This window comes from Ipomoea triloba, chromosome 11 (assembly GCF_003576645.1).
Source record: "Ipomoea triloba cultivar NCNSP0323 chromosome 11, ASM357664v1".
In the NCBI taxonomy this organism is placed as follows: Eukaryota; Viridiplantae; Streptophyta; class Magnoliopsida; order Solanales; family Convolvulaceae; genus Ipomoea; species Ipomoea triloba.
Genome location: NC_044926.1, coordinates 3,424,252 through 3,440,312, shown reverse-complemented (window position 1 = coordinate 3,440,312; position 16,061 = coordinate 3,424,252). Strand labels below are relative to the sequence as shown.

The 16,061-nt window shown below is 33.4% G+C and overlaps 1 protein-coding gene and 1 long non-coding RNA gene across 2 annotated transcripts; both read right to left on the bottom strand.

The window, feature by feature from the left end:
- Positions 1-778: 778 nt before the first annotated feature.
- On the bottom strand, positions 779-1,564 carry LOC115997636. Its single transcript, XR_004093765.1, has 2 exons — positions 1,403-1,564; positions 779-1,026 (listed from the first exon to the last, which is right to left on the bottom strand). It is a non-coding gene; the product is annotated as an uncharacterized LOC115997636 (long non-coding RNA).
- A 3,687-nt stretch (positions 1,565-5,251) lies between these two features.
- On the bottom strand, positions 5,252-15,850 carry LOC115996990 (G-type lectin S-receptor-like serine/threonine-protein kinase At4g27290). The gene is made up of 14 exons (XM_031236436.1): positions 14,600-15,850; positions 14,182-14,286; positions 13,931-14,085; positions 13,633-13,843; positions 13,304-13,541; positions 12,990-13,140; positions 12,595-12,897; positions 7,625-8,936; positions 7,012-7,140; positions 6,766-6,926; positions 6,458-6,668; positions 6,099-6,336; positions 5,825-5,975; positions 5,252-5,715 (listed from the first exon to the last, which is right to left on the bottom strand). Exons 1-14 carry the CDS (start codon positions 15,063-15,065, stop codon positions 5,407-5,409), a joined length of 4,140 nt encoding a protein of 1,379 aa, XP_031092296.1. The 5' UTR covers positions 15,066-15,850; the 3' UTR covers positions 5,252-5,406.
- Between the last annotated feature and the right edge of the window lie 211 nt (positions 15,851-16,061).

The window sequence follows — 16,061 nt, the reverse complement described above, 5'->3', positions numbered from 1 at the left end:
TTTTTTTTTTTTTTTTTTTTTTTTTTTTTTTTTTTTGTAATGATCTCTCGTGCTTAATATTGTGACTACTCCAACTAAGTTGGCCAGACAATATAATTACCTATGGGTTAGGCAAAGAAAGTGTGAACCGCGCCAATATGAAGATTTAAGTGTGAACATTTGATACATTTGATCCTTAATCGTATCATTTATTGGGTGACGAGGAAAACATGCAGCCTCCCGATGGTGTGCATTAAGTATATCTCACCTTATTGTAATCTTAGCCGGCAAATTATCACAATGAGGTAAACCGGTTGGCTTAAGTCAAGAAAGTCGTTAAGCCACTCTTACTGGGTGTGAAACTTTAACCTTATAGTTACTAAGTTACCAAGTCAACAACCTGACTAACTTGATTGTGATTGATCTTAGCTGAGCCTTTAATTTATGTCTATATAATAAAAACATAATATTAATATTATTATAGCAGAAAAGAAGTGACATGTTAACATCTCATTATCTTAGGGATCACTGCCAAATTAAAGAAGCCCCCTTTCAATATCAAGCTGATCGCAAACGGAGAATCTTGACAATGACATTTATCACACTGCAAACATTCTTTTGAATAACGTGAGCACATGATCAATATTATAATTATACAAAATTTTACCATTATTCTTATAAATATTATATACCATATTATCATACATAACAATATTGTATCTTTTCCTGTACTTATACCTTATAATTCTGATAAAATAAAAGATATAACATCATATCACTGAATGTAAAATACGACGCGTGCAAATAATATAAAGTTCATTTTTAATAAAATCTGGTGCATATATATGATCTCATCAAGAAAATTAACCAAAGTATATATATATATATATGCATGGATTCCATGTGAGGATATAATAAGCCAATAATTAAGTGGCTTAGTAAAATTGAAGTTTCTTTAGGGGAACTCTTCAAACATCTTAGGCCTTCCCTTCTCGATCAATGAAAAGGGATTCCCACTTGTTAGCACAAAACTCTTCATCAGCTTCCCTGCACAATCCAAGGAATATATATCTATATATGAAAAATTATTTTTTATAATAATAATAATAATATAAGATTTAGGGTAAATAATAATGCAACTCCTATTAAATTTATGATCGAGGATATAATTCTATTAATTTAATGATTTTGAATCAAAATCATTAAATACCTTGCAGGTATCCAGAATGCAGCATCAAGAATATCAAATAATTTTAATTTTTATGGTAAAACGAACAAATTTCAAATTAAAAATTATAACAACAACAACAACAATAAAAACCAGTGATCATCAGATCATCATCACTAAATTTAATAGACAAAAGATCAAAAAGATGGGATTTTTAGGGTGAAAAAATAAGAAATTAAAAGTTAATTAAAGTACCTTAAAGGGCATGGAGCCATGGAGGGGCTGATGAAGAAACCCAAGAAGTTGAAAGGGCATTGCAGAACTTGGAGATGCAATACAAAGAAGCAAAGGCAGGCTGCAGAGAGATAGATGATAGATCAGATGCTTTCATATGAACAGTTTGGAGGGTAGGGTGTATATTAATACAAAACTTGCCTCAACATTAAGAAAAAAATAAGAAACATGGGCCGGAGGATGTTTTTGTCGAGAGATGCTTTTTTAGGTTCATTGAACCTGGTCTTGGTCTGATGGTACCATGGCATGGAACAGGGTTTTGAAGAGAATGGAGTGCGTATAGTAGATTGGCGCATAGCAAAAAGCACTAGATAGGGAATACAATACAGCCAGAGGTACAAGTGGTGTGCCTACCTACCTTTTGGCCTTTTCCTGTTTCAGAAACATATGCAATACAAACGTATATAGTCTTATTTGGATTTTGGGATCACAAAAAAGTAAACCAGTTTAGATTGTTCATAATGAGTCTAATGAAAACTTTAGAACATCAGCAGTAGCAAATTTTGGAGGGTCTTTACACGATTTTTGAAGCTATGCATCCTAGGTGAAACCAATGGAGGTGAGAAAATAAAATGTCTCCCGCAAGACATGGGTTTTATCATAAAAGTGGGTCTCACTGTTGTTTAAATAAGCTTGCCACAGCACGCGCCGGCTAGGCGCCTTATTGCTCTTCGTTCACAGTATTTTTTTTTTGTTTGTTTTGTTTGTTTGTTTTTAATTTCAGTATTGTTTTTGTTTTTGTTTTTTTTTCTTTTCTCTCCTTTTCTTTTTCTTAATCACACCTAAAAAACACTATTGAGGATGCCCTTATAACAACTTCACCAATTTGAGTGAGGTTATTGTGGTTTTTTTATTTATTAATATCACTTAAAAATTAATCAGATTATAACAAATTAATCAAATAAAATTACATATATACATATAAATTTTTATGTATTTATAATTATCAAAATTTAATAGTGTTAAACATAGAGGTGCATGGGTAAAAGCAAAAATTATGATGGCCTAAGCATAAAATTCTACTAGTGAAAGCCGAGGCCGGGTTTGCAGTTGGACTGCCTGTAATTGGGCTATAGAGTTGAGCTGAACTTAGACCCAATCCAGGTCTTTTAAGGCCTGCTTTATATTTGTAATTGGACTGTGAAATGCGGTTAATGAGCCTAAACCTAATGATGTTGAATTGAGATTTAATTTGGGACGAATACATGCAATCCGAAAACCAGACTTCAACTTGTTGACTTTCTGTAATGATTATTTGAGAGCGTGCATTAAATAAATTTAACAAAAAAAGTAAATTGATTCAAATAAAAAGTCAATAGGTAACTCCTAAGAGTCAAATTTTTAATATTATAATCACCAAATCAATAGTCTAATCAATTTAACTAGTATTGTCTCTAAGACACATTTTAAGAGAAGGTGAGATTGGAGCACTTAAAATGGTGATAATAAAATTAAATAAATAATTTTATGTTTTAACTTTATTTTTTTTGTTGATACGGCGGAGGGGTTCAACCCATGCCTCGTCTTAAATGTGCCTCTCAGTAAAATCACCTCACAGATTTATTTTTTTTCTTTCTCATAGTCATTACTTAAAGTGTAATCGGGTAAAACTCATTTTTGTGTAATAACTTTCAAGTCACTAGAAAACTCTCTTGCAACGGACTCAACTAAGAAGGTGTTAGCAAGAATTAAACTTGTGATCTTTAAATACAAAAATCATGTTTTATCCACTTACCACACATATTTCCTTCTTTCTTTTTCTTTTTTTTTTTAAAAAAAAAAATATTAATAAAAGGATCTTTCCACTTTCTGCTCTTTCGATTGTCAAGGTAAACGAGCGTAAATCTACGGTGGAGAGTGTTCACACATAAGAATGATTAGTAGATCCAAGGTAGACCTACCACACAAATTAAATAATTGTTTCTTTCCAAAATTTTATTATTGTTAGAATTTAATTTTTTGGCCTCCATTATTTTATGGTAGAGTAAAATATTTTAGTGATGTAAATAATGAATTTGTAGTTTTGTATGTGAGAAAATTTTATTTTTAGTTCCTCGACTATAATACATGTATCAATTTTAGTCCTTAACTATTAAAATTTTCAAATTAGGTATATGACTATTCAATTTGTATCACATTTTGTCATTTTCTGGTCAAGTCACTAGTGGTCAGCTAATTTATTTAATTTTTATTTTTAAAATTATTTTAATCCCTACTTACCGAGGTTTGAACCCTAGTTCTTCTCCCAAATATTACATATTGAACCAGTAAGCTAAACTCGGGCAGATCTAATTATACTATTGGTACTAGTTGGAGTTGACCTTTTTGACGGAGTTGGGTCACAGAAACGCGGTTTAATTAGGAGCTTTTTGACAATGGCGTAAAGCATTTGCGCAGTTACGTTGCTTCAATTCAATTCATTCTGGAGAGTGGCCTCAAAAGTCAACATTTCCATTAATTTTTCTTCTCTCTTTCTGGAGTTGAGATTCCTCCGATCCATCGACTGTCTGATTGCCATTTTGGCTGTATAAGAAAATGAAAATCAGTTTCCGATCCGACAAACTCCTACATTAATGCTCTCATTTCTATGTTTGACTTGCTCATAATTTATTACTCCTACTTGATTTGGACTACGTACTATGCATGAAATTAAACCAGCAAGCCTACTTTGTTGAACCCCGACTTAAAGGTAGAAATAGAAACTAGAAAGGTCCTTTATTTTTTTATTTTATTTTATTTATTTATTTATTATTTTTTTTTATAACAGTGAAACAATGTAGGAGGCAAAAATTTCGTTTTTTTTTTTTCTTCCGAGTTGGATTATAACCTCAATAATTAGACACTACGCGTTACACTATTTGGGGAGGGAGGGGGGCGGTGAATATTCTATGAACCAATTTGCTAGCTGAGTCAAATTATCACATATATGGAACAGTCTCGTATATAATTCATTTCTATATAAAAATTAAATGAATAAAATAATCTTTAGTGTAAAGACTTGATCAAATTGCTTGACGTTTATGACACATAGTGAAGTGTGACACCCATAATCTTGATTGGATCTCATTATCATCATAATTGGATTGAACAATCAAAATTCTACGCGGCCGGAATGTGGAAAATGGTGCACTACATCTCATCATCTTATCCATTTCATCAACCTTCTTGAGTTGAAATCGTCAACTCATTGTTTGTTTATTAATGAATAAAAAGTTACATACATGAGTAATTTAACTGATCACAGAAATAATGTTTAGAAAGAAAGATAGGGATCATGTCTCATCAGTGACGGAGAGTAACCGTTAAGTATTTGAGTTTAAATTATGTTCTATGTACATAAAAGAAGTCGATAATATGATGCTAGATTTGACCATCAAAGCTTTCGGTTGAAGAAAATATTGATCTGACCTATCATAAATTTAATTTCGGTTGAAAATCATTATTAATTATCAAAAATATTGATGCTTCCCAAAAATATTGCAAGATCTTGTCTTCTACTTGAGTAAAGTATAAAAGTACAGTTTAATCAAATTATTGATATTGAAGCTCTGCAATTAAATAATATGACTTCATTCTTTTTTATTCATTGGTCAATGCCTTGACCATAAATTTATATATCATAATTACATAACCCATACATAATAATTTATAACACACTTTTTTGAGTGGGTAGCTAGAGTCGAAGGTTCTAATGTGCGACAATGAAAGGAGTTGTTGACTAGAGTCTGGGTATGGACTGGAATTTCCCAAATGGAGTTTTAATTTGAAAGAGGTTTTTTGGTGATAAGAAAATTTGTAATTATATATTAATTACCCACTAATAGCATTTAAATTAAACAATACATGATTACAACTTCCCACTCAACAAACAACAAAATTTAAAATGTATTTTAATTTTTTTTTTCAACACTTATTGTTACATATAAAGTTGAGCACAATATAACATATATCACTATCAAACATTCTTATCGACCTTCTTGTGTTGAAAATGTCAATTGATTGGAGCATGGCTTTTCGGATTCAATCATTATGCCACATTCAAGAGAAGTGTGTTTTCTCGTGACAAAAGCTGGTTGGTTTGGTTTAGGAAGAACTGTACTTTCGTCCGACAACATTAAAAGTACACTAGGCATGCTAGGACGAACATTTGGATCTTCTTCAACACATAGCAACCCCACATTTATACACTTCAACACTTCAGATTCCTTGCAACATTTTAGTAGTGAGTCGTCTACTAAATCCATTATGTTTCCCTCGTTCCATAATTTCCATGCCTGAGATGACACAAGAAAGAGGAGAGTAAATTAAATGAAGCCAAACATATGTATAATAAAGTTAAAACATGAACATATATTAAGGTTTATTTGAGGTTTCATCACTTACATAGCCTAAAAGGTTTGAGACATCTTCATGTTTGTAGAACGCTGTGTTTTTCTTTCCACTAACGATTTCAAGTATGATCACCCCAAAACTAAATACATCGGACTTAATTGAGAAGAGTCCACTTAGTGCATATTCAGGAGATAGGTAACCACTATTGCCATAATACAAATCCAAATATATATAATGTATAAGATGAAAAACATCAGTATGTAAATCACCAAAATATAAAGTAAAATTATGGTTTCTAAATCAAGATTGAGATTATGATACTTACTAGGTGCCAGCAATCTTTTTGGTATTTGCCTCAAATTCATTTCCCGCCATCATTCTTGCTAATCCAAAGTCTGAAATCTTGGGCGCCATTTCTTCATCCAATAAAATGTTATTTGTTTTCATATCTCTATGGATAATTCTCAATCTTGAATCCTGATGAAGATATACAAGCCCTCGGGCAATTCCTAATATGATGTCAAATCTCTTGTTCCAATCCAACAACAAGCGGCGTGTTTGATCTTGAAAGGTAATTAAATTAATTAGTTTGAAAGAAATTGTGGAAATAAATGAATAATGAATTACTTATTGAACTTGTTGATATAAAGTTAATTATTGGAATAGCAAAAATTTAAAACTTACCGAATATGAAGGTGTCTAAACTCTTGTTTGGCATGTACTCATATACTAAGATCCTTTCTTTCGCTTGCATGCAGTAGCCTACCAGATTAACCAAATTTCTATGTTGAAGCTTTGCAATTAGTGCAATTTCATTCTTAAATTCATTGACACCTTGCCCAGATAAACTTGATAATCTTTTTACTGCAATTTCTTGTCCTCCCGAAAGCACACCCTGCACGATCATTTTCATTAGAAAAGAAAAACAACTTAACCCAAAATAGATTGCTTAGCTAGCTAAAGGGATCATATAATAATGATGGATATATAACCTTATAAACGGGACCAAATCCTCCTTTTCCTAGCTTATTTGCATCGGAAAAATTGTCTGTAGCTTCCAGTATGTTTTGGAAAGTAAAGCACTGAACGTCAATGCTGCTTTTCTCATCATTATCTTCATGGTCTATCATTTCATGGTCATCCATTCCATGTTCTATAGTGAACAGAAAAAAACATTTCAAAATTCACTTGAAGTTTTTTAATATTCATCAAAGTTTCTATACAATTAATATAATTACCTGTTATTTTCAACGTTGTTCTCCTCTTCTTATAACAGACGTAGCAAATACTGCATGCAAGTAGAGCCGTTGCAGCAACTCCTAAACTAGCTATGATAGCTTCCAGCTTCCAGTGCTTCGAGCTTGTTTCTATTAACACAAAAAGAAAATGAAAACTTCAAATTCACTCTTTCTTTTTGTTTTTTTAATGACTAGGAATCCCAATCACTATTCGAGAGTATGCATTGCTTAAGTCAAACCAAGAATGCCAATAAACCATTTACCATTCTACTTAAGTCATACTTGTGAGTATACCCTAGTTAGTAAAGGATCACAGGAAGGTAAACCAACATAGTTTGCACATAAATGCTTATGACCCTAACTGATAAAGGATCACAATAAACCAACATATGTTGTTCATGACTGACCGACTCAAATCACGAATGTCAATAAACCATTCCACTGAGAGTCAAACTTGTAACTTTGTAGTTACCAAGTTAAATACTCGTTAGAATGAAGTAAACCAGCTTAGGTTAGATTCCATAGCTGATAGTTTTAAATTAAGAAAGTCAATAGATGGTTCTACCTAATAGTGAAACCTGCTTGATGAAGTGTGGTTATTAATTGGGATTACCTTTGATATTTGGGAATTCAGAGGCGGCAAGTCTGATGTAAATCGTGCTTTCATTACCCACATCGTCTTTCCCGAACTGTTTCAGATCGAGGAGTTCTCCCGCCCAGACCGAACAACGACCATTGCGATCATCATAAGCATAGGCAGTACAAGAACAGTTTCTGAGACAAGTGGACTCACAATCCGCCTGATTCTTAGCCGTCGTGTTTTGAGGATGTCTGGGCAATCTCACGTTTGGATACGTTTTAAATTTATCCATATCCTCTTCTTGGTAATTAACCCCACACTTCAAACTTGTATTCCTTAAACACCCACCAAAGAATTTGCTTATTCCCCACTCTGTTTCCGATTTGCGCCGGAAACCATGCAAGCAATCACAGACGGGGACGGAATTCTCGCTGCAGATGCCGAATGGGCCGCAATACGCGTAAACATCGCACTGGTTTTTCGGGTTAACGTAGGTGGCCATCCATGTCTTGGCAGTTTCCGACCAGGTTAGCTCCTTTTCTCGGCCGTCGATGTCGATTACGTGTCGGGCGATGATGGATTGGTCGAGCAGGAAATATGTGAAGTAAGTCTCGTTTTCGTTGTCCACGAGCGTGAAATTGATCACCGGATTTGGCCTAAACGCCACTAAAGTTCCGTTTGCGAATTTGCGCAGGCCGGCCCCGTACCCCTCCGTGCCGTTCCACACGTGGAGAATTTCGGTGGGGACGTAGAAGATGGAGTACGGCCCCGGCGCCGGGTCGTCGGCGCTTTTCCACGCCGTGAGCCCAAACGTTGTTTTGGTTCGTTTGTTGTACCCGAATTTGGACCCGGCTAGATTCGTGTCTGTCGGGTGGTCGAAACTTTGCCAAAGTGTGGGTTTTGTAAGTTTTTTTGAACCGTCGCTCAAAACCAAGTTCCCGTCGTCGCCAAGAATTGCCACGACGGAGCTCTGTTTCACTGTGGTGGTGATATTGGTTGACCAGATTAAATTCCCGGCGCCGTCGACGATTACGAGGTTTCCGTCTAGGATTCTTAATTTGGCGGCGGAGATTGCGGCGGAGGGGACGGGTGAGATTCTATTGGCTACCCAAACTACGGTTTGGGGGGAGATGTTTTTGTACCAAATCCCGACGTAATAGTTTGAAGATTTACCGGGTCGGAAGAATCCCAGCTCGAATCTTTCATTCAGAGAGGATAGAGTTGTAGTTTGAGTTAAATATGTGTTCCCGGAAATGGTTTGTGCTCCATGGGAGAGTGGGGTATGGGAAAGAGAGATGAGTAGAAGGAGCCAAGAAAGCAATACAAGAACATTGTTTTCCATTGCCTTATGGCTTCACACAAAACTGTGTGCTATCTACTTACTATATATAGAGAGTGAAACTGTGAAAGTGACTACACTAGACTTCAACTTCCACAAGAGCAAGCTTTCACTCCCAAGACAAATTATACCAATAGAATAGGGTCTACATTGCATTGTAGATCCTGATTCAAAAATAATCTTCAGATTATGTATTTGTACTTGGCACAATTCTGTATCGACAGCTTTGTAGATCCTGATTCAAAAATAATCTTCAGATTATGTATCTGTACTTGGCACAATTCTGTATCGACAGCTGACAGTTTTTGTACTTCTAGCTATCATATTATGTTTCATCAATTATGGAATTATTTGTTTACATGTATAGAAACTGTTAAATACAAAATGTGTTAATTGAACGTACAGAATTTTTGTATTAGAGTTTAGAATACAATATGATATACTCTGGTCCATGGTATAACAATTGCACTTTCAACCCGGGCAAATTCTAGCTATGTGTGGTTAGGGCGACGACACACTGTCACCAATTTTTGAGGGCTCGATTTAAAAAAAAAAATTTATATATATAATCTATTATATTTTATATTAGATAATTATATTTTTAGAGTTCATGTAGGTATTAGTTTTAATTACCATTTGAAAATAAAATTCATGAAAAAATTAATATAAAAACATTAGTAAATAATTTTATATTTAAATATGTATAAAGAATGTCACTTTATGTTAAATTTTTATTCTTTTTCTTTGTTGAATATTTTCTGATTATATTTTGATAAAAAATTTTGATAAATTAAGTGATAAAAGTATAATTTGAGAGTTCAATAATTTTTTTTTTTTTTATAACTATTGATGTATAGAAGTGGGTAGACTGGAAGACCTGCAATGGGTATTGGGTGGCAATGAAATGTCTGCTTGACTTGATGACTTGCATGTTTGAACGTAATATAAAAATGGTGACCCGCGAGGCGACGACTTTGAAATCATAGCTATTTGGCTGTGTTTGGTAGAGCTTATTTAGGAGCTTATAGCTTATTTTAAGCTACTAATAAGCTATAAGCTTTGTTTGGTAATGCTCTCAAAATAAGCTAGTAACTTAAAATAAGAGCTTATTTTGAAACGCTACTTCAGGTAGCTTTTCAAAAATAAGCTAGTAGCTTCTTAACTTTTTTCCATTTTTATCCTTATTATTTTAAATAAATGACATCATTTATCCCTCCCAATTAAAACTCTTTTGACATTTTTTCTTCAATATGTTTCGTTGTAATTTTAATTTGATATTTGTGTTTGAACAATAATTTTTGTATGAACTAATTTTATGAATTATAAATGTTTTGTTTTACTTTATATATTTTTAAATATATGTTCTTACTTTATATTTTATTAAATTATATTGATTTCATTATTTTATATTTTAATATGTAAACAAACATATTTAAATTTAAAATTATTTAACTTTTATGTAGATGTCCTTTTTAGTCTTTTTACATTTATCAACTTATTAAAAAGCTAATTTTACCAAACACTTTTAAACATAACAGCTAGCTTAACAGCTATTCAGATTTTAGCTTCGAGCTTGTAGCTTTTCAGCTTTCAGCTACTTTTAAGCTTTCAGCTACCATTTCAGTTAAGTTTGCCAAACATAGCCTCAGTCCTCGGTTATATTATTTTATGGATCGATCTAAATAATAGTTGGAAAATGTTATGTTTAAAAAAATGCTACTGGGATTAATTTTTTCACCAACATTTTACATGACGTGGTAATAATATACGTAGTTATTTTTATTTTTTAATTTTTTTCTAATATTGGATGAGTCGGCCAATTTATAGTAAATTTAGAGTGTGAAAATTTTTAGTTTTTGTAGTTTTATTTTTTTCTTTCTTATGACAACCATAAAAAAGGATAAATTATACCATGGATCAGGGTCTATCAAAATTACTTTCATATTTTGTATATGTAGTTATACATTTTGTACCTGTAATTGACAATTTCTGTACTTGTAGCTATCATATTATGTGTCAGCAATTATCAAGTTATTTACTTATATGTACAGAAACTGTTAACTGTAGATACAAAATGTGTTAACTAAAGGTACATAATTTTTGTATCGGGGTTCACAATGCAATATAAAGTATAAACCATGGTTCATGGTATAACAATTGTTCAGCTCCACCTTACAAGATAAACCCATATCCAAAATACATAATTTATATACTAAATGTCCACAATTTATATATTGAATGTTCGCAACTAAATGTTTACAATTTACATAGTGAAGATAACTGATTAAATGCAAAATGACTTTCTAAAAAAGTTGATCGAAAAAACTGCTTTGAGCAACTTTTTGAATTTAGTGTTTTGGAACAATAAACTATTATAAAAAGTTAATTAATCAAACACTTATATTGATTGTTTAACCAAATCATACAGCAAATAGTGGTCAAATGAGCCAGAATAATTAGTTGATAAGCTAACTATATTACCAAACATGGCTAGTGTCTTTTCTATTCAAATGATTTTATCTAATTGATTATGTTTTATATTTTGTTATAAATATTTTTATAGCATTTCAAAGTGTTTTAAAATTTTACATTTTCACCCTACTCAAGTATATTTTTGGCTCCGTCTCAACTATCATGTAGTCTATCAAAAACATTTTATTGTAATTTTAATGTATTTTGTATTTGAGTCTTGTTATGAGTGCTCAATATTTTGTTATTAATATTTCTAATGTCATTTAGACTTCGCTCCACTCATATGATTTTATGGGTTCGACCTCATATATGATGATCAATAATGGTATTAACTATATTTTTTTTATATAAAAAATAGTTTTGCTTTAGTAATTAAGTAAAAAAAAAAAAAGTAATGTCAATACCGGCAAGGAATATTTGATGGTAAAATTTAGAAATGGTGTCTAACATTTCTAAATTATAAGCAAAATTATATATTGCATTACAGAATATTAGAATAAAATTTTCTACCCTTTTCGTTACAATATTAGAATTTCATTGTATTAAAAAGTATATTTTTCAAAGTGATCTTTTAATAGAATGGCCTTTATACTCTCTTTAGCAGACACTCAGACGGCTAAGGTTGACTCAACTCAACTGAGTGCCAAAGACTTGACTTAAGTGGTTGAACATTTGTTACTAGGAAAGACTTTTGAGCCAACTCCAATACCCTTATCCCCGGGCACTCTAACCAATAAAATTACTAAAATAGTAAGAATATATTAATATCATTTAAAAAATATAGTTACTAGACAAAAAGTTTTATATAACTCTTAAAAATACTACTTGAACCCTCAAATTCTACTCCCTAATTTTACTTCTTCACACAAAACCTTGATGCTGACACTTTAATTTCTTGGGACCCACAACAGGATGAAGATAACATATCATATCTTGCTACGTTAGAAGTAAAAGTGAAGGAGTATAAAATGGGAGTCTATGTAGTAGAACTTCATTTCATTTGTTGATTTCTTAGTGCTAGTGTCTAGTTACTTGTATTTGCATATTATATGTCATAACCTCCAATCCTGAATACATAATAAAATTGCTCACTCTAGCTAAAGTAATCTTGAAGACATAATAAAATTATCTTTCAAACAACTATTGCTACAACAAAGTGTACAAATAGAGTGAATATTATACATAATCCCTATCGACCTTCTTGTGTTGAAAAAGTCATATGATTGGAACATGGTTGTTCAGATCGAATAATAGAAGAGTCATTGCAAGTTTGAGTTCTTGTGACAAAAGCTGGTTGATTTGGTTTAGGTAAAGCCATACTTTCATCCGTCAACATTCGAAGTACATTAGACATGTTAGGACGACAATTGGGATCTTCCTCAACACATAGCAATCCAACATTTATGCACTTCAGCACTTCACATTCCATACAACATTCTAGTAGTGAGTCATCTAATAAATCCATTGCATTCCCTTCATTCCATAATTTCCATGCCTGAGATGACACAAGAAACATAAGAGTGAATCAAGTCAAACATAGTAAAATTAAAATATTAATTCATTAAGGCTTAATCATAAGGTACTTACGTAGCCTAAAAGGTTTGAGACTTCTTCATGCCAATAGAACGTTTTGTTTTTCTTTCCACAAATGATCTCAAGTATAATCACTCCAAAACTAAATACGTCTGACTTAATTGAGAAAAGTCCACTTAATGCATACTCGGGAGACATGTAGCCGCTTTAATATTAATTACCATAATATATACGCCATCCAAATATGAGGCACCAATTGTACAAAATGAAAAGCATATAGTAAGTAAATAACTAAAATATTAAGTAAAATATATTGTTTTGATACATGTATTAAAAAAATTATGGATAGTCAAGAAAAATATACTTACTAGGTGCCAGCAATTTTTTTGGTATTTGCTTCAAATGTATTCCCCACCATCATTCTGGCTAATCCAAAATCTGAAATCTTGGGTATCATTTCTTCATCTAATAAAATGTTATTTGTCTTTATGTCTCTATGAACGATTCTCAATCTTGAATCATGATGGATGTATACAAGTCCTCTTGCAATTCCCAATATGACGTCAAATCTTTTCCTCCAATCCAACAATAGTTGATGTGTTTGTTCTAAATTGTGAATACAATGTAACCAATTAAAAAAATGAATTTATGAATATATAGTTGATATATGAATGGAATAGCAAGCATTGAGAGATACCAAATATGAAAGTGTCTAAACTTTTGTTGGGCATATATTCATAGAGCAAGATCTTTTCTTTCGCTTGTGTACAGTAGCCTACAAGTTTAACTAGATTTCTGTGTTGAAGCTTTGCAATTAATGCAACTTCGTTCTTAAATTCGTTGATTCCTTGTCCAGATTGATTAGATAATCTTTTTACTGCAATTTCTTGCCCTCCAAAAAACACACCCTACAATAAATTTTGTATTATCAGATAATATACAAAATCAAGAACACAGCCTGAAATGGATTGCTTAGATCAGAGATAATTGATAACCTTATAAACTATACCAAAGCCTCCTTTTCCTAACTTATTTGCTTCAGAAAAGTTGTCGGTTGCCTCCAATATGCTTTGCAAACTAAAGAATTGGACGCCAATGACTTTCTCTTCATCAGTATCTTCATCTATCGATTGATCCATTATTGCATGTTCTAAAGTGATCAATTCAACAAAATATCCACTTATAATGTCATTTTTGTTAAAATTTTCAACACATATATATGTACCAACATAAAATCTTCTCTTACTTGTTCTCCTCCTCCTATAACAAATGTAGCAAATACTGCACCCAAGTAGAGCCGCTGCAGCCACTGCTACACTAGGTATGATAGCTTTGAACTTTGAATTTGTACCTGTTAACATGCAGAGAAAATGAGAATTTTTGTTTTGAATGATAAGGAAATTAAACTCGTAGTCACTATGAGGGTGTATACTGGATTGGCAGCACCAGCTCAAACCAAAAAGGTCAATAGATTGCTTTCATTGAAAGTCAAACTTGTAACTTTGTCTATTCAACCAACTTGATAGGATCCGTCGCTAATTTAGCAATGAAAAACTTTCGTCGCTAATTTAGCAACGAAAATATTTTGTCGCTAAATCCGTCACTGTTTTTTGTAGTGAAAAGATAACTTCAAATTTGTTCAAGAGTTACTAATTAGTAATTACCTTTCTGATTGGAAAATTCAGAGGGTGAAGCAAATCTGATGTAAATAGTGCTTCCATTGCCATCCTCTTCCCCTAACTGTTTCAGGTTAAGGAGTTGTCCTTCCCAAAAGGAACAACAACCACTACTATAAGCATAGGCAGTACAGGAACAATTTTTCAGACAAATGGACTCACATTCTGCCTGATTCTTAGTTGTCGTGTTTTGAGGATGTCTGGGCAATCTCACGTTTGGATACATTCTGAATCGATCAATGTCCTCTTCTTGGTAATTAATCCCACATTTCAAACTGGTATTCCTTACGCAACCACCAAGGAAGAATTCATTCAATCCCCACTCTGTTTCTGATTTGCGCCTGAAACCGTGCAAGCAATCACAAACCGGCGTAGAATTGTCGCTACAGATGCCAAATTCCCCACAAAACGCATAAACGTCGCATTGTTTCAGCGGCGAAACAAAAGTCAGCATCCACTCCTTCTCAACCTCGGACCAAAACAGAGTCTTCTGTTGCCCATTTACGTCGAGAATGTGTCTGGTTATGATGGACGGAACGAGATTGTAAAACAAAAAGTAAGTCTCGTTTTCGTTGTCAACAATGGTGAAATTGAACGCCGGGTCGAGTCTCTGTCTATACGCCTTCAAAGTTAGCGACGAATTTCCATTTCCAACTATGGTTGCGCTATTCCAATAAATCTCTGTGCCGTTCCAGAGTTGATGCGACTCGTTGGGGACATAGAAAAAGGAGAATAGGCCGGGGGCGGGATCGTCGCGATTTTTCCACGACGTGAACACCTGTTTGGTTTTGGTGCGCTTGTTATATCCGACCTTGGAGCCCGGCACGAATGTGTTGGTTGGGTGGTCGAAACTTTGCCAAAGTGGGGCTGTTGAATTGATGCCGTCGTGGCTCAGAATCAAGTTCCCGTCGTCGCGGAGAGATGCTAGGACAGGGCTGAGTTTTAATGGGGCGCTGATATTGGTTGACCAGACCGAGTTTTGTGCGGCCGCGTCTATGAGGACTAAGTTGCGGTCGAGGATTGTTAGCTTGGTTGAGTTGATTGTAGAGGGGGGGATTGGGGTGGCCCTATTTGCTACCCAAATTGTGGTTTGAGGGGAGATGTTTTTGTACCAAATGCCCGCGTAATAGTTGGGAGATTCACCGGGTTTGAAGAAACCAAACTCAAATCTTCCGTTTGGGGAAGATATAGTTCTACCTTGAGTTATATATTTGTTCCCAGAAATGATTTCTACTCCATGCGAGAATGGAGTATTCGGAAAAAAGATGACAAGGAGCAAAGGAAGCAATACAAAAAACTTCTCTTCCATTGCCTTGGCTTTCAAAAATTGTGTACCCTGTATTGAGCATAAATGATATATAAATATTTATAGTCTAACTATCAGTTTAGCTTTTAGTTGAGATGGAGCAATGCTTCAATTTGGTATCAGAGTCATGCATGCAAAAGGTCT